The sequence below is a fragment of the Neovison vison genome, chromosome 11 (genome assembly GCF_020171115.1).
Source record: "Neovison vison isolate M4711 chromosome 11, ASM_NN_V1, whole genome shotgun sequence".
Classification (NCBI taxonomy): domain Eukaryota; kingdom Metazoa; phylum Chordata; class Mammalia; order Carnivora; family Mustelidae; genus Neogale; species Neogale vison.
The window spans coordinates 5,112,977-5,136,104 of record NC_058101.1 but is presented as its reverse complement, the minus strand read 5'-3'; the positions used below and the strand labels follow the sequence as shown (position 1 = coordinate 5,136,104).

Genomic DNA, 23,128 nt, shown 5'->3' with positions numbered 1-23,128 from the left:
AGGTATGTTACCATACTATTTTATACTTCTTTATTAATATGATATGTATGCTTATTTATGCCAGCATTCAACATATGTATATTTATATATTATAATACACATGTATATGCATATATATATGTACCTATATAAATGCTTACTGTGTACATGGCTCTGTAGATACTTCCCTTAAAGAACTTTCCCATTATGGATATTTTCCCCTTACAAAATCTGGTAGGAAGTAATGTTGCTACATAAATAGCTGTAGTGTGAAGTAGTAAATGATAGATTCACAGGATGCCAAGGGTGTTTGGTAGAGGAGGAATTTACACATTGTTGGGGAAATCAGAGAAGGCATGCTGAAGGAGAAGACATTTAAACTATAACTTGAGGGGCACCTGGCTGGCTCAGTTGGTGGAGCATATGACTCTTGACCTCAGGGTTGTGAGTTCAAGCCCTATGATGGGTATAGAGATTACGTAAAAATAAAAATAAAAATAAAATAAAATAAGTCAAGCAGAGAGAGTCAGTTAGCATATGGTTTCACTTACTTGTGGAGCATAAGGAATAACACGGAGGACATGGGGAGGAGAGGAGAAGGGAGTTGGGGGAAATTGGAGGGGGAGATGAACCATGAGAGACACTGTGGACTCTGGGAATCAAACTGAGGGTTTTGAAGGGGCAGGGGGTGGGAGGTTGAGTTAGCCGAGCCGGTGGTGGCTATTAGAGAGGGCACGGATTGCATGGAGCACTGGGTGTGGTGCATAAACGATGAATTCTGGTACACTGAAAAGAAATTAAAAAAATAAAAAATTAAATAAATTCTTAAAAAAAGAAATTAAGCTGTAACTTGAAAAGGGCAACTGCCTGGCTCAGTTGGTAGAGCATGTGACTCTCGATCTCAGAGTTGTGAATTGAAGCCCCACGTTGGGTGTGGAGCCTCCTTAAAAAATAAACAAACATAAAAACTGTACCTTGAATAATTGGATGGGTGGATTAAGGGTGATATTATTTTAAATAGAAGGAATTTATTAATGGTATACATTGAAATAAGTCAGATATTATAGGCTATATACAAAAAATTATCAGTTACTTTTCTTTGGCTTGTAATGAATGGTTAACTCCTATGTTGAATCAAAGCAAATAATGGTAATCATATTGGAAGATTGATACCATATTGAGAAGGATCTTTTTTTTTTTTTTAAGATTTTATTTATTTATTTGACAGAGAGATAGAGATCACAAGTAGGCAGAGAGGCAGGCAGCGGGAGACAGAGAAGCAGGCTCCCCGCTCAGTGGGAAGCCTGATGTGGGGCTCGATCCCAAGACCTTGGGATCATGACCTGAGCCGAAGGCAGCCACTTAACTGACTGAGCCACCCAGGCACCCCGAGAAGGATCTTGAATAAGATCCTAAGAAGCTTGGACTTCTATTCCCCTTTTAAAAACTCTTAGAAGTTTTTAAAAATGGGGAGTTCCTGGGGCGCCTGGGTGGCTCAGTGGGTTAAGCCTCTGCCTTCAGCTCAGGTCATGATCCCAGGGTCCTGGGATCGAGCCCCACATCGGGCTCTCTGCTCAGCGGGGAGCCTGCTTCCCCCTCTCTCTCTGCCTGCCTCTCTGCCTGCTTCTGATCTCCCTCTTTCTCTCTGTCAAATAAATAAATAAAATCTTAAAAAAAGGAAAAAAAAGGGGTGCGTTCCTTAGAGCTTTAATCCAGAGATGTATTGATGTATTGTAAGATGTATTGGCCTGAATCAAAACTTGAAGTTGGGAGAACAGTTTAAGTGCAATTGCCAGGACTAATAAAGGTAATATTTAAACTAAAGTCCTCATAATGAGACTGTAGTAAGCAGATAAATGTCAGAGACACTGGATCTTTGTGCTCACAATTGGGAATGGATAGGTTGTGGGGAGGAAAGGGGGAGTCATATGATGCTGAGATTTTGAAGCCTAGGGATCTCCTAAAAAGTTGATATTAATGGAAATGGAATAGATTTGGAAGGAAAGAGAAGTTCATTTGCTGACATAGTTTGTTTTGGGCGTGCTGGATTTGGGGGAAATTTTATGGTATAAACAGAGCAAGTATTTAAAAAATGCTTTAGTAGATTCGTGTTCACATTTTAATTCAAGTTGAACTAATTCATCATATTTTATGGCCATAATACTTAACCTGAATTATAGATTGTGTTCTGTACTTCAAGCAAATTCAAAGGTCCTCTCCGATTCTTTTATTGTTGTAGAATTTTGTTTGTTTGTTTTTGGTAACCTGCATTGAAGAACACATTCTTTTAGGTATCTGACTGTGGTTTGGTGCTTTCTATTAGGGATATCCATTATGAGGGTATTTGTTTTCATGGAATCAAACTTACATTCTTTCCCAAGTAAAACCTGAAACTGAACATTATTTTAAAATTTAAACCAGAATTACAGTTGAGTTTGATGAAAGTATTTCTCATCATTTTTTTGTTTCCAGTTAAATTCAAGCTCACCAAAAGCAGACAATACTAAATATAGTCAATTAAAAGTGAAACTGAATACCAGCTGTCAGTATCCCGTCATCTCCTTGGTTTGCATGGTGACGTGATTTTTCACAGAAGTTAACTTTGTCACCTTTGCTACTTTTTTATTCTCTAAGTAATCCTTTTGGTCTCTATTTTCTTTATTCATTAACCTTGAACTTTTTTATTACCATTTTCATCATAGAACTTGAGACTATTGTTTTTTTACTGGGAAGGTTTTCAAATTATTTATTTCAAATAAGAAAAGTGACCCTTTAAAATGTTTATTTTTTAAAATTGACTTGACTTTATTTTGTACTTTCATAACGAGTCGTAGCTTCTGTATACATGGTCAAGTTTCTTAGGGATGTAGTGTCTGCACATGCACCCCGGCCACCCCGAATCCATTCGCTTTAACAAAGCATCTTGAAGAGGTAGACCTTTCTCCACCTCGAACATGGTCTTTTCACCACCACCCCTTTCCCGCCCCAGGATCTGTTTAACGGCACCGGCAAAACATTTGTGTTCTTTAAAGACAGACGATTAACCTGTCAAAAATGTTAAAACAGAACACACCAGATGTGCGTTAGAACAAATGAGGCTTGTATTACGCATTTTCAGAGCTTATTCCGATTTTTGTTCAGGAACATTTGATTCCCCTTATATCCAACAAAAGACTTTAGGGTAAAATAGAAACTACGTTTTGAGCAAATGGATGAAATTAAAAAACAAACAAACAGGCCCCTGCAGCTGAGCTCATTAGTTTCCCATTTTGTCTTACATTTTGTTTTACTAATGGGAGTGGGTGTAACTGTCTTGGCTGGATTGAGTGTGCACATTTTGCAGCATGTTTAATGCTGCATATTTATTCACTTTATTTTAATTGCTTACGTAACTGTACGCAAGTTCCCTATTTTTCAAATGCACATTTGGCTGCTTTTCCTAGTATTATTTCTTTTTTATTTAAAAAAAAAAAGGCATTTCTTAGAAGAAAATGGGCTTCATTTTGCTTGTCAACTAGCTTTTTTTCTTCCAATGTAAGTGCCTCCTGAAATTCCTTATCTCTAATATAGATATGTTTTATTGATAAATTAGATTTTAAGTTGCTAATCTGTCTTTTAGCACTTACTAAACAAAAAAATATGAGTATGAAGAATATCTTGACTTAAGGGAATTCATTTTTTATTACACATATTAACCCGTGGGTGGGTATTATGGCATAGACGGAGAAAGTTAAATTCTTTTAAACCGTGCTAAGTTATTGGCAGGTTGATAGAAAAGGGACGTGATTAGGAAATTAGACTCCCTAACGTGTATTCCTTTTAACGCGTAAAATTGAGCATCAGTGCTGCAGTTGGAGTATTGTCGAAAGGGTGTGGTCGCGGCCTGATGGAAGAGTAGGACGCCCTTTCCGTGTGGAAGTTGGTGTTGTATCCTGTTTGAGACTAGTGGATGTGAACTTCTTGAAACCTCATGTGAAACAGTTTTAATTCATAGATTGACATGGCGTATGTAAGAGCATTGCTTGCATTATTGAAATAATTAGAACTCTTCGGTTATATGAAGAAAAATAGTAAGAGAAATAGTAAGACATAGAGAATTTTAACACAGTAATGAATTTGAAATTTTTCCAAATTTCCTCCCTCATGTATTAGTTTACAAGCTGTGTATGAAAGACTCCAGTGATTATTATGAATATTTATAGTTATTAAAGATGAATTATTGATATATTACAGCTGGTTCTGTTACTCTTTCCCTCATTTCCTTCACTCTAGCTACAGTGGCCTCCGTGCCCTTCCTCACACACACTAAGTGTTCTCCCTTCTCTCATCTTTGGACTCATTGTCCCGTCTGTCTGTGATGCTCTTTGATTGTTGGCTTGGTTCACTTCCTCATTCAAATATCACCCAGATAGAGAGGCCTTCATATCACCTGTTACTCCCCATGCTCCCTTATCACTGTTTTTTTCATTCTTGTGGTTTTTAATATTTTTTAGGACTTAACACTCTTAGCATCTTACTCTGGCCACCACCATGTTGTTCTCAGTATTCATAGGTCATTTTTGCCTTTTTGTTTGTTCATTGGTTTTGTTTTTTAGATTACATATGTAAGTGAAATCCTATAGTATTTTCCTGTCTCTATCTGACTTACTTCACTTCGCATAGTACCCCCGGGTCCATCCATGTTGCCACAGTGGTGAGGTCTCATACTTGTTTATGGCTGAGGAGCATTCCATTTACACATACCGCACCTTTTTTTATCCATTCATCTATTGATGGACACTTGGGTTGCTTCTGTATCTTGGCTGTTGCAGATAATGCTGCAGTAAACATAGGGGTGCCTGTATATATTTTTTTGAATAGTGTGTTCATTTTCTTTGGGTAGATACCCGGTAGGGGAGTTACTGGATTGTATGTATTTCTGTCTTTAAGGTTTTGAGGAACCTCCATACTGTCGTACACACTGGCTGCACCATTCATGTTCCTCCCAACAGTGCACAGGGTTCCTTTCTCACCACATCCTCACCTGTGCTGCTGACTTCCCGTGTTTCTCGTACTAGCCGTTCTGACCAGGTGGCAAGTGATGTCTCTTTGTGGTTTTGATCTTCATTTTCCTATGATTAGTGATGTTGAACATCTTTTCATGTGTCTTTCGGCCCTCTGCATGTCTTTTTTGTAAAAATGTCTATTCAGATCCTCTGCCCATTTTTAATTGGATTGTTTTTCTGGTGTTGAGTTGTGTAAGGTCTTTATATAGTTATATAGCTGTTAGCCTGCTATCTGATATATCAGGTATGTTGCATGTGTGTGTGTGTGTGTGTGTGTGTGTGTGTGATATATTGCACATACCTTCTCCCACTCAGTAGGTTGCCTTTTCATTTTGTTACTGATTTTCTTCACTATGCAAAAGCTTTTTATTTATTTATTTTTTTGTGTGTGTAGTCCCCTTAGATTATTTTTGCTTTTGTTTCCCTTGCCCGAGGAGACATATCTAGAAAAATGTTGCTAAGGTTGATGTCAGACATTACTGCCTTTGTTTTTTCTAGGAGTTTTATGGTTTTAGGTCCCACATTTAGGTCTTTAACACATTTTGAGTTTATTTTTGTGTATAGTGTAAGAGTGGTCCAGTTTCATTCCTTCGCATGTAGCTGTCCCACTTTTCCCAGTACTATTTATTGAAGACACTGTCTTTTCGCCCATTGTATATCTTGCCCCTTTGTCGAAGATTAATTTACCATGTAAATGTAGGTTTATTTCTGGGCTCTCTGTCCTGTTCCATTGGCCCATGTATCTGTTTTTGTGCCAGTACCGTACTTTTCTGATGACTACAACTTGGTAGTGGATCTTGAAATCTGGGATTGTGGCATCTCCAGTTGTGTTCTTTTTTTTCAAGATTGCTTTGGGTATTCAGGGTCTTTTGTGGTTCCATACAAATTTGAGGATTATTTGTTCTAGTTCTGTGAAAAATGTTGTTGGTATTGATAGTTATTCTATTGAATCTGTAAATTGCTTTGGGTAGTATGGACATTTTAACATACTGCTTAATTTTAACATAATATTCCTTCAGTTCATGAGCATGAAATATCTTTCCATTTGTTTCTGTCATCTTCAGTTTCTTTCGTCCATGTTCTATAGTTTTCAGTCTTTCACCTCCTTGGTCAAATTTATTCCTAGGTATTTTATTCTCTTTTAGTGCAATTGTAAATGGGATTATTAATTTCTCTTTTTGCTATTCATTTTTAGTGTATAGAAATGCAGCAGATTTCTGTATATTAATTTTGTATTCTGTAAGCTTACTGAATTCTTTTTTTTTTTAGATTTTATTTATTTGGGGCACCTGGGTGGCTCAGTGGGTTAAGGCTCTGCCTTCAGCTCAGGTCGTGATCCTCAGGGTCCTGGGATCAAGCCCTGCATTGGGCTCTTTGCTTAGCAGGAAGCCTGCTTCCCCCCACAACCCCCCGCCACCTCTCTCTGCCTGCCTCTCTGCCTACTTGTGATCTCTATCAAATAAATAAATAAAATCTTAAAAAAAAATAAATAAAAGTCTGTCTTTAAAAAAAAAAAGATTTTATTTATTTATTAGAGAGCTAGCATGAGCAGGGGCAAAGGGAGAGGGAGAAGCAGACTTTTTTTTTTTTTTTTAAAGATTTTATTTATTTATTTGACAGACAGAGATCACAAGTAGGCAGAGAGGCAGGCAGAGAGAGAGAGAGGGGGAAGCAGGCTCTCTGCTCAGCAGAGAGCCTGATGTGGGGCTCAGTCACAGGACCCCGAGATCATGAACTGAGCCGAAGGCAAAAGCTTTAACTCACTGAGCCACCCAGGTGCCCCGAGAAGCAGACTTCTCACTGAGTGCAGAGCCGATGTGGGGCTTGATCCCAGGGCCCTGAAATCATGACCTCAGCCAAAGACAGACACTTAATCAACTGAGCCACCCAGACAACCCTTATTACTTTTAATATTTCTTAGTGGTTTTTAGGGTTTTCTTTATAGCATTATATTATCAGCAAATAGTAATGGATTTCTTTTTTCTTACCAGTTTGGATGCCTTTTAATTTATTTTTTTCTTGTCTAATTGCTGTGGCTAAGACTTCTAGTAGGTGTTGAATGAAAGTGGTAAGAGTGGACATCCTTATCTTACTCCTGATTTTTGAGGAAATACTTCCAGTTTGTTAACCATTGAGTATAGTGTTAACTGTAGATTTGTCACATCTGCCTTTATTACATTGAGGTATGTTCCTTCTGTATCAATGTTGAGAGTTTTTATCATGAGTGGATGTTGAAATTTGTCACTGTTTTTTCTGTATCTACTGAGATAATCAGATGATTTTTGTCTTTCATTTTATATCTTTTTTGTTGTGAATGTGTACTTGGTTCTTCTCACTGAAGTATGAGCATTTTTAATTTTTGTTCACTACTCTGTTCCCATGGTGTAGAGTAATAATGTGGCACACAGTGGGACTCAACAAATATTTTGTACTATGAATGCACATTTAATGCAACATTCAGTTGATAGAAGATACAGCATTAAATTAATCAACTGAGGAACAAATTACCTATAATTTATAGATTTTTCTGGATTAGAGTAATTGTATGTACAGTTATTGAGTAACTACTACCTCCCAAGCCTTGAGTATGCTGACTATGAACAAGACAGACAAGGTCCTGTCACAGAACTATCAGTTTTGTTTTTTGCAACAGGCACACTGGTTTAATTTAATATTTAATCATGCTTAGATTCTCTAGTTAAACAAAACAACAAAAAACAAAACACATACCCCCAAAACCTTTATTTGACTTAGCTATCCTTTCTAGCTACGATCTTATCTTTTCTGTTGTTTTATACAAAGCTTTTTTAAACAGGTGGTCTTCCCTGGTTGGGTGTCCCCATTTCCTTACGAAGTGTTAGTCTTTCGTACATCCTTCCCTCTCATAATTCAGCTAAACTGTTGTGCTCAGTAATCCTCATCAATCTTTCTTCTGCCACATTCAAAGATCTCTTCTTAGAAGTTTTTTTTTGTTTCTTGAGACTTCTTTTATACTATACAATCTTTATTCATCTCCTTTCTTACTGTTCCTACTTTGTTGTCCCTGTCTTGTTTTAGTCTACTTGCTTCTTTCCTATAATATTTTTGGTAAAGAAGAAAAGAGAATGTTAGGGCGAAATACCTGGTCATACAGTTTAGTACTGATTATGTTCATTGTGGAAACTGGTAGAATTGGAGGGAGAGAAAGGGAAAGGAAGAAGGAACAAGGAGAGAAGTAAAAGAGTACAGAGTACTGAGAAAAGTACAGAGAAAAGAGAAGGTGAAGAAGAGAGCAATTACCTAGCAGAAATAGCAATGAAGATTTAACATTAAAGCAGAATAGAACAGTAGTTAATATAAACCTCTCTCAGTCTTGGATTTATCACTAACTATGACCTTTGAACCATTTTTAACATTTTTGTGCCTCTGTTTATTCATCTACAAAATGGGTCTCATGATAACATCTCTGTCTAGTGTTTTTGTAATAGTGTATGTAAGAGCTTAGCATGGGCTGGGTGGTAAGTACAGATCATAAATGCACTGCGGCTGTTACTGACTCCCTGCAGTTCCTGAGGAAGCCGCTTGTTCTCTGCAGTTGGTTTAGGAGTCGTCATTCTTTTTCACGCCTGCATAGATCGTTTGTACTTTCACCAGTCATTTACTGAATAAGCACACAGGTAACGGCTGACTACCTGTTGTGTGCCAGGTAGTGCACGTAGTATTGAGGATTGAAAGAGAAAAAGGTAGTTCCCGTCTTAGGAGATAAACTTTGAGAGGCCAGAGAGGCAAGAATAAACCGCTGCACTAAAACGCGGAAAGTGTACTCGTGTACCGCGTACAACGTGCCGGGAGGAATGAAGGACTACTTTGTAGAATCAGATTATAGGAAAGAAATAGCAGTGAAGAGGTTAAGCATGAGTAGGTATTTTCTTCTGACGTGCATGGGGAGAACATTCCAGATAGACGAAATGGCCTATACTACGAACAAAAGTATGAGAAACTCAGTTGTATTCAGGAAATTATAAATACCTTTCTGTCATTTGGCACATAACGTTTTATCAGATAGTGGTGGTCAGTGGGGTTAGACAGTGATAGGCAGGGGGCCAGATCACCGAGGGCTTTGTGTGACGTACTGTGCAGATTAGATTTGATCCTTGATGCAGTTAGGAGCCATTGAAAAATGGTGCTCAGAAGAATGATGTAAGATTTGCATATTAGAATGACTGTGTGGGAGCTGTGTAAGTGACAGTGTGCTGATACGGAAATGATGAGGCTCTAATAGAGACCAGTAGGAGGCTAATGTGGTAGTCTAAATAAAAGATGGATAAGGACGGAATTTGAGCAGTGGCAACAAAAATGAAGAGGAGGAAAGCTGTTGTGGCATATCGAGAGGCTGAAGGAACAGGAGTTAGGGATTAGATGTGGGGGTTAAGGGAGAGGGAGGAATCTAGAATGATTCCTGGATTTCTGTTGTGAATAACCCGGTGGATACTATGAATATATGGGAAGTGAAACAGATTTGGGCATGATTGTAATATCGGGTGGTGGAGGGAAGATGGACTTAGGCTGGCACAAATTTATACTGTTTTCCTGGAAGTCAGTACTAAGATGAAGTAGGTTGGGATAAATAAGCATGTGCACGGTGATCTCTGGAATGAGTAAGAAACCTATACAAAGAGACGCAGGTTAAAACTAAGTAGAGGAATAAAAAATGAAAAAGATAAAATATTTCTGTTTGAAAGAAAAGAAGGCAGTAAAGGAGAACAGAAGAGCATATGAGATCAGACAAATAGAAAACACATCAAAGTAAAGACCTAAATCCAGCCATATCATTAGTTTTGTTAATTGGAAATGGAATGAATAAATATCCACCCAAAAGGCAGGGATTATAAAACAAAGGAAAAAACAATTCAGTTATATGGTGTTTACAGGAGACACTTGATATGCAAGTACACGAATAGGTTGAAAGTTAAATGATAGGTAAAGATACACCAAGAAGGTGCTCCTGGTGGCTCAATTGTTTAAGCATCTGCCTTCAGCTGAGATCATGATCCCAGGTCCTGGAATCCAGCTCCACATCGGCCTCTCTGCTCAGCAGGGAGCCTGCTTCTCCCTCTCCCTCTGCCTGCTGTTTCTCCTACTAGTACTCTTTCTGTCTCTCTCTGTCAGATAAATAAATAAATAAAATCTTAAAAAAAAAAAAGATACAGTAAGGATTAGTGACTTGGATTGACTATATTAATACCAGACAAAACAGACTTTTGAGACAAGGACGGTTAGGAACAACTTTATGCCAATGAAATGGGCAAATTCCTTGTAAGACACAGATCACCACAGTGTCTAGAAGAGAATAGAAAATCTCCATGGATCTATATCAGCTGAAGAAATTGAATTAGTAATTTACAGCTTCCCACAGTGAAAAGTTCAGGGCCACATGATTTCTTACTGGTGAATTCTATCCGACATTTAAGGCAAAAATAATACCAATCTATCGCAACCTCTTTTAGAAAATAATGGTGAAGGAACACTTACCAATTCATTTTATGAGCTCAGTATATCATAGGTAGATATCAGAGGTAGACAGGGATATCATAAGCAAAGAAAACAACAGATCAATATCCCTCATGAACAGAGAAACACGAATTCTTTTTTTTTTTTTAAGATTTTTAAAATTTATTTATTTGACAGACAGAGATCACAAATAGGCAGAGAGGCAGGCACAGAGAGAGGAGGAAGCAGGGCCACTGAGCAGAGAGCCTGATGTGGGGCTTTCCCCTCTTTCTCTGCCTGCCTCTCTGCCTACTTGTGATCTCTGTCAGTCAAATAAATAAATAAAATCTTTAAAAAAAAAAAAAAAAGACTGAATGCTTTCTACCTAAAATCAGCAACAAGGTAAAGGTTTGTGCTCTCCCCACTTATGTTCAACATTGTACCGAAGGTCAGTGAAATAAAGGGCGTACATATGGGAAAGGAAGAAATAAAACTGTCTTTATGCCCAGAAGTTAGGATTCTAAATGAGTGAATTCTAAAAAGTGAATTTAGTGAGGTTACAGTATTTAAGATCAATACACAAAATCAGCTGTTTTTCTATACCAGCAGTGGCCGATCAAAATGAAATTTATAAAACAGTTCCATTAATAAGAGAATAAAAAAGTCAAAGGAATAGAGTCAAAATAAGGAATAAATTTTAACAAAATATGCAGGACCTACTTACAGAAAACTGCTAAATATTGCTGAAAGTATCTGGAATACCTAATTAATACCTAAGTAAATCAAGGGACATGGCATTGCTGTGGATTTGAAGGCTATACTGTTGAGCGGGATTTTTTCCTACATTTTCTACAGATTTAGTGCAGTCCCAGTCAAGCTCCAAGAAAGCTTAAAAAAATTTTTTTTTTTTTTTGGAAATTGACAAATTTATTCTAGTATGTAGTGGAAATATAAAGGACCTGGAATAAAAAATGTTTTTAAAAAGGAAGAACAGAATTGGAGGTCCTGCACGACCTGACTTCTGTGCTGTAGTAATCAGGGCGGTGCGGTGCGGCATAAAGATGGATGCGTACAGCTCAAACATTGCGAGTTAACGAACAGGTAAAGATGGATGCGTACAGATCAAACATTGCGAGTTAACGACAGACCCACGCCGAAGGAACAAATGATTTTTGACAAAGCTGCCAAGGTTGTATGGGGAAAGAATAGTTTTCAGTGACTGTTTCTTAAATAACTCGATATCCCTTTCCTCACATGAAACACAGAAATTAATAAAAAAATGGATCACAGATCTAATTCTAAGGGCTAAAGCCATGAAATTCTAGAAGAAAATTTTCTGGAAGAAAATTTTTACAGCTCTGGATGAGGCAAAGATTTCTTAGGACACAAAAAGCGTGAGCCATAGAAGAAAAAATTGCTACAATGGACTATCAAAATTAAGAACATGGCTCATGGGAAGACGCCATTAAGAAGATGAAAAGACAGTCCACAGTTTGTGGGAAAATATTTGCTGCATATTTATCTGACAAAGGACTTATTTCTAGAATGTACAAAGAACTCTTAAGACTCAGTAAGAAGACTGCTTTTAAAAAGGGCAAAAGAGGGACGCCTGGGTGGCGCAGTTGGTTGGACGACTGCCTTCGGCTCAGGGCGTGATCCTGGAGTCCCGTGATCCTGGAGTCCCGGGATCGAGTCCCACATCAGGCTCCCAGCTCCATGGGGAGTCTGCTTCGCTCTCTGACCTTCTCCTCGCTCATGCTCTCTCTCACACTCTCTCTCTCAAATAAATAAATAAAATCTTTAAAAAAAAAAATAAAAAAAAAATAAAAAGGGCAAAAGAACTGAGCAGGCAGTTTACAAAAGAAGCTGTGTAAGTGGCCATTAAGCACTAGAATTGATGCTCAACATCTTGCTCATAAGATAAATACATATGAACATTGACACACTTTGGTTATAGGACAAAGAGATAGAAAAAGGAATATGTAAGGTCAAAAAAAGTAAATTTTATTTGTTTTGGGATAGAATTGGCCTGAAAACTCAAATATGCATCGTTACCCACAGTCTATCACTTTTTTCTGGTTTCTTATTCTAACTATACACACGCTGTATATATTTTTTCAATACCACATCAGAACCTTCTCTTCAGTATGTTTTAATGCAAAACTGTTTCCGTTTTCTTCCTAAGCCCTGGTCTTTCACACTCATAATTTCACTATGAAATCAGACTCAAAATTATGACATCATTTATTCATTCTTTCAGCAAACATTTGTCCTTTTATACTCCTTATTAATTATGTACCTGCATCTAGACAGAGATACCAAGTAGGTGATTGGATGAGAGAGGCTGTGGCTGGAGATACAGATTTGGCAGTTATTGGTAGAGAAATGGTTTTTAAAGCCACATGTCCTGATGAGATTGCTGAGGTGTGATTGAATAGAAGGAGAAGTCAAGTGACTGAGGCCTAAGGTAGTTAAGTCCTTGTAAGTCGCCCGCTGGCTCAGCCAACAAACTGAGTGGAACTGGCAGTGAGAAAGTGTTTCCGAGGACAAGTCAGGCTGTTGTAGGAAAAGGAGGGATACACTCTGAACTGCTACTGATAGGTCAAGTCAGAGGAACGCTGAGAAATGATTATTGGATTTGTCATTGTGAATGTCATTGGTGACCTTGAAAATACCATTTTCAGTGGATGATAACCTGATTGAAATAGATTTAAGAGAAAATGGAAGGAGAAGAAGTAGAAAAAAGATAGACAGCTGTTTGAAAACTTAAACGCCCTTCAGGGAAGTATTGGTCACTGGAAGACAGTATGAAGTTGCAGACTTCGTTTATTTTAAGATGGGAGATTTTATAGCAGGTTTGCAAGCTGATGACGATGATTTAGAAAAGCATGTCTAAGGAAGTTGGTGGGATCCAGTGCACGAATGGAGAGGGTTGGCCGTTGCGAAGAGCATGACTCTCAGTTCGCAGTGACAGAAAGGAAGGCTTTATGGCTATAGATTTAGGTTAGTTAACATTCTTGAGCTGTCACTACGCAGAAGGTACTATTCTTTTTTTTTTTTTTTTTAAAGATTTTATTTATTTATTTATTTGACAGAGAGAGATCACAAGTAGGCAGAGAGGCAGGTAGAGAGAGAGAGGAGGAAGCAGGCTCCCTGCTGAGCAGAGAGCCCGATGGGGGACTCGATCCCAGGACCCTGAGATCATGACCTGAGCCGAAGGCAGAGGCTTAACCCACTGAGCCACCCAGGCGCCCTTTTTTTTTCATATTCTATTTTTATTGAAGAGCACTGTTAGGCAGACTCTTAATTTAAAAAAGAATTTTTTTTAATTTATTTTCAGCGTAACAGTATTCATTATTTTTTCACCACACCCAGTGCTCCATGCAAGCCGTGCCCTCTATAATACCCACCACCTGGTACCCCAGCCTCCCACCCCCCACCCCTTCAAAACCCTCAGGTTGTTTTTCAGAGTCCATAGTCTCTCATGGTTCACCTCCCCTTTCAATTTCCCTCAGCTCCCTTCTCCTCTCCATCTCCCCTTGTCCTCCATGTTATTTGTTATGCTCCACAAATAAGTGAAACCGTATGATAATTGACTCTCTCTGCTTGACTTATTTCACTAGAAGGTACTATTCTTAAGAAGCAAGTGTAAGTAATAATAATAAATTATTTAACCAGGTTCCTATTTTTTTGTACACCACTATTAGCATTTACTGTTTTTATTAAGCTTTTTTTCATACTGTTTAGTATAGTTACATCAGACTGTGATACTTAAAAAAAAGTAGTATTTTTTAGTAGTTCTATTTGCAAGTCCCTTTTCTCTCCATCAGTTACAGTTAGATTTTAAGTTCCTTGTGGATAATTGCTTTCATTGTACTAAAGTGCTTCTGAGCCATACTGAACAACTCCCCAGGTGATCCTTGGAAGTAATGTATGCTGAAGATACACTGTACTTTATTTTTTTTAATTTATTTATTTGACAGACAGAGATCACAAGTAGGCAGAGAGGCAGGCCGGGGGTGGGGGAGCAGGCTCCCTGCTGAGCAGAGAGCCTGATGTGGGGGCTCAATCCCAGGACCCTGAGATCATGACCTGAGCTGAAGGCAGAGGCTTTAACCCACTGAGCCACCCAGGCGCCCCAATATTCTGTACTTTATATAATGAGATCCTCATGTTGACTTATCATGGGAAGAGTTACTAGAGATATATAAGTGATGTGTCTATGGTAGCACATCCCTTACTGTATTTCTTACTCTTCAAATAATTAAATAATTCATATTTTCTATGTACAGAATTGAAAATTTTCAAGTTAAGGTATGGTGTCATGAAATATTAAAAACTTGTGTTTTTGTGTATTAAATTTGAGTTAAATATTAATGACTGAAAGTTGGAAGGTACACTTTATTTTTCAAGTCTTCTGTGTGATTCTTTGAAAATTCTTCATTTTTACCTTGACTTCCTTTTTTTTCTTTCTGTATTCAGTTGTACTCTTTTCTTCCATAATGGAGGACAAAGTGACAATAGAATCCAATAAGTTGAGTTTCAATTCTTTTTTTTTTTTTTTAAAGATTTTATTTATTTATTTGACAGAGAGAGATCACAAGCAGGCAGAGAGGCAGGCAGAGAGAGAGGAAGGGAAGCAGGCTCCCTGCTGAGCAGAGAGCCCGATGCGGGACTTGATCCCAGGACCCTGAGATCATGACCTGAGCTGAAGGCAGCGGCTTAATCCACTGAGCCACCCCTCAATTCTTTTTTTTTTTTTTTTTTAAAGATTTTATTTATTTATTTGACAGAGACAGTGAGAGAGGGAACACAAGCAGGGGAAGTGGGAGAGGGAGAAGCAGGCTTCCCGCTGAGCAGGAAGTCCCATGCGGGGCTCAGTCCCTGGATCATGACCTGAGCTGAAGGCAGATATTACCACAATTTAGTGTCGTAAAACAGTACACATTTGGGGCGCCTGGGTGACTCAGTGGGTTAAAGCCTCTGCCTTCAGCTCAGGTCAAGATCCTAGGGTCCTGGGTTGGAGTCCCGCATCGGGCTCTCTGCTCAGTGTGGAGCCTGTGTCCCCCTCTTTCTCTGCCTGCCTCTCTGCCTGCTTGGGATCTCTGTCAAATAAATTTAAAAAAACCAAAAAAACAAAAAGCCGCACACATTTACTATCTCATGGTGTGTTAGGAGTGTGTGTACACCTAAGCTGGGTCCTCTGCTTCAGCGTCTCCTGAAGCTTCAGTCAAGGGATCAGTCAGGCCTGTGGTTTCATCTGACACTTGACTGAGGGAGGATCCACTTCTGGACTCACATGGCTTTGGGCCGGGATTCAGCTCCTTGCAGGCTGCTAGGTTGAGGGCACCAGTTTCTTGTCTTGGGGCCCTTTTCCTATGTCAGCTTTAAACATTGCAGCTGCTTCTTCAAAACCAGTAAAGCAGAGCGTCTCCTCCAGGGTCAGCATTAACAGTTTTATGTAATGTAATCATGTGTATCTTACCTGAGCATTCTGTCTCTTGGTTAGAAGCAAGTTGTAGCTCCCATTCACACTCACGGGGAGGCGGCATGGAAGGGCGTGCAACACTCTAAATTAGTCGGTCTGCCACGACTTGTTTACTATATCTTAATATAGGATGAATATTTCTCTTATTCTGTAATTTTTGTTACTTGTTTATATGTAGTATTAACTTTGGATTTTTAATTTCTCTTATCAGATTCCATTGGCCGTGACATCCCCAAAATGCTTGAATTATTTAAAATGGGACATGAAATTAAGGTAGATGAAGAAAGGGAAAACTTTCTCGAGACCAAAATAGCAACAGTAAGTTACAATGGAAATTATTAAATAGCCGTCTTTGTTTTGCTTGAGTGACTGATAATTTATAATAGAACATGCCTCTTTTGAACTTGTTCTTGGCACCAGCATCAGAAGTAGCACTAGGTACGTAGACAGACAATTTTTTTATTCTGTAGATTAAACTCGTAAATTTTAATGGTATTTGAGAATTCCTTCATGTGCCCCTCAATGATATATTATTATTGCTTTATTTGTTTATTGCATGTATGTATTTTTTGCTCCCTAATATTCTAAGTTTATTGAGAATAGGGTTAGATCTAATATTCTAGGTTTATTGAGAATAGGGTTAGATCTTATGGAACATTGCATAAGGCTAAGCCCATAGTAGGTATTTAATACTGCCGTCATGGAATTGAGTAATTTGCTTTATTTTTTTGAATTGTTTTGATTATCCTTCCTTGTGTTTTAAAAACTGTCTACTTAGAGAATATGCTGGAAATCAACTTTCAAAGCTATTTTTTGGACTCTGATGTACATAGGTCAGGTTTATAGGACTTTGTTTTTAGATATACAGTTATTTGCTAAAATCTTCTTTATGCTAAGGGATCTCTAAAGTACTTTTTCCTGTTCAGTAACTATAGAATAATAGTGAGACCGATAATAAGATGTAAGCAGCGCCCAGGAAATGCCCAGGAAGTGCCAGGCACTCTTCTTAACCCTCTTCATTTCATATATTTTCTCTCTTAATCTTAAAGCACTATGAGAGGACAAATTATCATCCCCATTTTATGGATGAAGGCCAAAGAGGTTAAATAATTTTTCCAGGGTCTCACAGCTGGTGTGAGGCAGAATAGGTATTTGAGTGTTGGCAGTCTTCAAGACTCCAGGCTCTTGGCTCAAAACCATCTTGCCGCAGGCCTGGAATTATTCGAGTAGCTGTTACTCCTCTTTCCGTCCTGCTCTTAAGAGGGATTCTGCGTTTTAGCCAACAGCTGGTAGTCCAAGCTAATTGAGCTGTGCCCACTATAGACTATCAGAAGTAGAGAAAAGCACTCAGCTAGTTTTATGGAAGGAAGGTTTGCTTTAGAAAGAGGGCAAAACAGTTTAATGCAGTCAGAGATTGGGAAAGCCCCATCTCTGCCGTTACTTCAGACCTCTGCACCGGTTGCGTAGCATTGTGGTCTGCTCAAGTCTGGTGTTGCACTTTCCTTATTTCCAGAAGGCCCTTGGCAGTGCTCCTTGTTTGTTAGGGATGATAATACTGTAATGTGAAAAGCAAATGAATAAAATGGGAATTTTTAGAAAATATTCTAGAGCTGTAGAGACTTCGTTCTCTACAGAACTAAGAATACCTGTTCTGCTACTTATGGGATAGCAGACTTAAAACAAGTTTCTTAAAATGTTGTGTCTTGAATTCCTGAGCTATAGAATTTATATACTAAAGAGAGGGGAGGTGGGGAGTGGCAGAGGGAAAGAATCTTGATGCAGATTCCCCACTGAGCACACAGTCTGACACAGGGCTTGGTCCCATAGCCCATGACATTATGACCTGAGCCAAAACCAAGTAGGGTGCTCAACTGACTGAGCCACCCATGTGCCCTGTTGGTGCTGTTTTGGTTAGACTTTGGGGGACTATAGGACATCTTTATAAGACTATTTTTTTCCAGGTGGATCTTTGCTTTTTGTTAAGTAATGTTTTCAGTATATTCAGTAGTTAATAGTTTATTTAGATCCTGACTCAGTGTATAAGAAACTGGCATCTCATTTATTCTTCTCAATAAATACCATAGTGCTTAAGTGATTACAGGAGCTCCAGGTCAGACTACTTGTATCATTTAGAGGTAGAATGCTTTTTCTTAATGAAAAATAAATTAATTTCTGTGTTTAAAGAGAATCATTTTTTGAGAATCTTTTTTAATACTACTTAAATATTATAGTATTACATAGTATAACAGATTAAGAGAGTGGATTTTAGATTTATGCTGTCTGGATTCAAATCCTAGTTCCAGATTGGAACTGTGTTCCATCACTCTCTGAGCCCCATTCCCCATTTTCCCTAAAGGCAAAATGACATTAATGATGATGCATACATTCTAGGCTAGGAAGGAATAGTTAAACTAATGACTCTAAAGCAGACTTCTTCTTCTGGCTAGCATGAAGTAACAGGGACCTGATTACTTTTTCACCTGTGATAGTCAGCATTACCTCGATACCAAAACCGGGCAAAAAATATAGTCTGCTATCATTCATGAAAAATAGATGTAGGGGCTCCTGGGTGGCTCAGTGGGTTAAGCCTCTGCCTTCGGCTCAGGTCATGGTCTCAGGGTCCTGGGATCGAGCCCAGCATTGGGCTCTCTGCTCAGCAGGGAGCCCGCTTCCTTCCCCTCCTCTCTCTCTGCCTGCCTCTCTTCTTACTTGAGATCTCTCTCTGTCAAATAAATAAATAAAAATTTTGGGAAAAAATAGTTGTTAAAATTATAAACTAAATTTTAGCTAATAGAATCCAGCAATATATATATAAAAAAGGATAACATGTCATCACCAAGTAGGGTTTATCCTAGGAATACTAGTTCGTTTAACATTAAGTGATCAATCATTAAAATTCACCATATTAACAAATTATAAATAAAAGCCATCTGATCATCTCAGTAGATCGAGAAAGCATTTGAGAGAATCGAACCTTCATTTCTGATCAAAAAGTCTCAGCACACTAGGAACAGAAGTTAATGCCCTCAACCTGACAGAAGGCATCTAAGAAAAACCAACAACTAACATTATACTTGGAGGTGAAAAACTGAATACTTTTCTTCTAAGAACAGGAGCAAGTTAATGATGTCCACTTTCACCACTTCTGTTCAGCACCGATCTAGGGATATTAGGCAGTGCGGTCAGGTGGGCACTTAAGTTGTTTCCATTTTTTCGCTATTACAATTAAATTACAAGCAAATACTGTTACAAGTAAAGAAGAATTATAGTAATATCAAAAAATAGGAAATACTTAGAGATAAATCTGACAAAAGATGTGCAAGATCCATACATGAAGATTTCAAGACATAACTGAGGGAAATTAAGATCTAATAAATAATGACGTGTACCATGTTTATGGGTCAGTGAATCGGTATAAGTAAGAGGTGTACCATGTTTACGGTCAGTGAATATGGTATTGTTAAGATGCCAATTGCCCCCAGAGTAATGTGTAGATGCAGTACATTCTTGATCAAAATTCCATTTAGCCTTTTTCTTTTGGTAGAAACTGACAAGCTGATTCTAAGATTCATATGGAAATACAAAGGATCTAGAATAACTAAAACAACTTCGACAGATAGCAAAGTTAGAGATCTACCTGATTTCAAGATTTATAAAGCCAGTGGTATTTAAGGCACTGTGGTATTGACATCAAAAAAGACAAAATGATAGTGGAAGAGAATAGAGTCCCCAAAACCCAATGGGGTTTGTTTGTTTGTTTTGGACAGCTGACTTAAAACATGTTGCAAAGTCATTTTTAATGGAGAAACATTAATCTTTTCGAGAAATGGTACTGGAACAATTGAATATCTGCATACAGTAAAATGAACTTTGACCCATGACATATCATATATAATTAGCTCAAAATGTATCAAAGACCTAAACATAATGCCTAAAATTATAAAACCTGTGGAAGAAAAAGTTGAGTTAGAGAGTGATTTTTTTTTTTTTAGATGTGAAATGAAAAGCATAGCATAATCCACAAAAGAAGAAATTAGTAAATTGCACTGTATAAAAATAAAAAGCATTTGCTCTTTAAAAAGACGTTATTAAGAGAAGATAAATCACAGGCTGGGATCAAATATTTACAAATCATCTAACTGATAAATCCATAATATATGAAGAGCTCTTAAACCTCAATAATAAAAAAAAAAAACCAGTTTTAAAAATGAGCAAAAGATTTGAACATACCTGATCAAGGTGTGACAAACACACGGCAGACAAACAGATGACCAACACATTGAAAGATGCTCAGCATTATTAGTTGTTAAGAGAAATACAGACGAAAACCACCGTGAGCTATCACTGTACATCTATGGGAATAATTAAAATTAGAAAAATGGACCATAGCAAGTATTGATAAGGATGTGGAGAGATTGGAACACTTAGGCTATTGTGGCAGTGTAAAATGATACAGCCACTTTGGCACATTTTGGCAGCTTAAGAAAGTTAACATCCAGGGGTGCCTGGGTGGCTCAGTTTGTTGGGTGGCCAACCCTCAATTTTGGTTCAGGTCGTGCTCTCAGGGTCCTGGGATCGAGCCCTGCATAAAGCAGGGAGGCTGCTTCAGATTCTCCCTCTCCCTGTGCCCCTCCCCCACTTGCCTGCTCATTATCTGTCTCTAAAATAAAGAAATATATCTTTAAAAAGAAAACAAATTTAACATCCACCTGCTAGATGATCCACATTTTACTTTTAGGTATTTATCCAGAAGAAATGAAACCATGCCCATACAAAGACTTAGGAACAAATGCTTATGACAGATTTATTTGTAATAGTTAAAAATTGGAAACATTCCACATGTCCATTGACAGGTGAATGTATAAATAATCTTTATTTTATCTATATAGTAGAATATTCTTTAGTAATAAAAAAATTGATACGTGTTTTAGCATGGTTGAATTTAAAAATGATTATACTGAGTCATGGGGCACCTGGGTGGCTCAGTGGGTTAAAGCCTCTGCCTTCTGCTCAGGTCATGATCCCAGGGTCCTGGGATCGAGCCCCGCATCAGGCTCTCTGCTCAGTGGGGAGCCTGCTTCCTCCTCTCTCTGCCTGCCTCTCTGCCTGCTTGTGATCTGTCAAATAAATAAATAAAATTCTTTAAAAAACAAAAAACTGATCTCCCTCTTCCCACATATTAAAAAAAAAATGATTACACTGAGTGAAAGCCAAAGGAGTACATATTGTATGATTCTGTTTATATAAAATTCTGGCAAACACAAGTTTATATAGCGTACTGATGTATAATGTGATAGCAAACAGACCAGTCATTGCTGTGGGCATAAGTGGATGGGGAGGGGTGGAAAGGAGGGATTATAAACGGGCACACAGAATTTGGGGGATGACTGACATGTGTGTTATTTTGACTCGTGAGGTTTTCGTGAGTATATGCATATGTCAAAACTTAATAAATTGACACTTTAAGAATGTGCAACATATCCTGTGGAACATTATTCGGCAAAAAAAAGAAATGAACTGTGGATACCTGCTCTACTGTGGATGATTCACAAAAGCTTTATGCTCATTGAAAATCAGACATAGAAACCACATACTATGTGATACCATTTATATGAAAAGGCAAAACTCTGAAGCAAAAAGTAGATGTGTGGGTTGCCTTGGGCAGGATGGAAGCAGTAAGTTTAGGCATTAAGAGTAAATGCGTGAGGGATCATCTTGGGGTGATAAAGATGTTTTAAAACTGACTTATGGTTATTGTTGCACAGTCTGACAAGCTTACTAAAAAAATGAAGAAACATAAATTAGAAAATAGTAAGTAATATGATATGCAAAATATACCTCAATCAAGTTAAAAATGTTCGGTGTTCGAGTATACCTCAATATAGTTATTTAAAAAGGAATAAAAATGTTTTTACAATTGTATTAATATAAGTACTTGAATTTTATTTATAATTATCAGAGATAAAAAAGATTATTTTTTAAAGATTTTATTTATTTGACAGAGAGAGAGAGATCACAAGTAGGCAGAGAGAGAGAGAGAGGAGGAAGCAGGCTTCCCGAGGAGCAGAGAGCCCGACGTGGGGCTCAATCCCAGGACCCTGGGATCTTGACCTGAGCCAAAAGCAGAGTCTTTAACCCACTGAGCCACCCAGGCGCCCTGATAAAAAAGAATTTAAAGCAAAGTAATATATCTTTTTCAAAAGTTTGAGATTTCTGAGGGATGTTATTCCTTTTTTTAAGATATATTTATTTATTTGAAATAAATAAATAATATTTATTTATTTGAAAAAGAGAGAGAACACAAGCGGGGGGGGGCGTGCAGAGGGAGAGAGAATTCCCAAGCAGACTCCCCACTTGGGGGTCCATCCCAGAACCCCGAGATCATGATCTGAGCCGAAATCCCAGAGTTGTTTTCCCAACCGACTGAGTTGCCCAGGCGTCCTGAGTGATATTATTCTTACTATACGGTTGGAAATATGGAGGTATTGTTTTTTATTGTTAATAACAATATTAATTAATTAATATTGTTAATATTATTGTTTTTTATTCATTTATTTTTGCCACCTGTGTGATATGAGGACTGAATTTAGAAGGAGTTTGCAGATAAAGGAGCATTGACAGCAGCACACGCCTATTAGGGGTCCTCATTGTGGTGTAGAGAAGGAAGGAAGGTATCTAGGTCACGGGTCAAAAAACCATAGCCTATGGGCCAGATCCAACTGCGGACAGTTTCTGTACCGCCTGTGAGCTAAGAATGCGCTTTACAACTTTAAGGGGTTGTAAAAAATAAAACAAAGAATTTGCTGCAGAGATTATTTGTAGCCTGCAAAACCTGAAATATTTCTATTCTGGCTCTTTAGAGAAAAGGTTTGCTGATTCCTGATCTAAAAAGATGTTTATTGGAAGAGTGAAATGTATTAATTTTGTGTTTGTGTTTGCCTGTAGAAGAGAGAACCTTCTTACTTCAGTTAAATCATTTTGACACCACTTGTTAGGATTCTCAAAACTGCCACATGGCTTTAAATCCAGTTCTGGTATTGATGTAATAGGAAATTGATCTTGATTAGTTTCAGCTGGCTTTCCTTCTGTATCAAAGTGATAAGCATAATCATTTGAATGATCTTCCTTAATTATCTGACTTGAAGGT

At 38.0% G+C, this 23,128-nt stretch overlaps 1 protein-coding gene across 1 annotated transcript in view; it reads left to right on the top strand.

Moving 5' to 3' along the window:
* Window positions 1-23,128, top strand: part of MRPL1 (mitochondrial ribosomal protein L1) — a 104,858-nt gene that overhangs the window by 37,032 nt on the left and 44,698 nt on the right. The window contains exon 7 of the mRNA XM_044226175.1: window positions 16,193-16,299. Coding sequence (XP_044082110.1) covers window positions 16,193-16,299 — 107 coding nt within the window. The remainder of the gene's footprint in view (window positions 1-16,192; window positions 16,300-23,128) is intronic.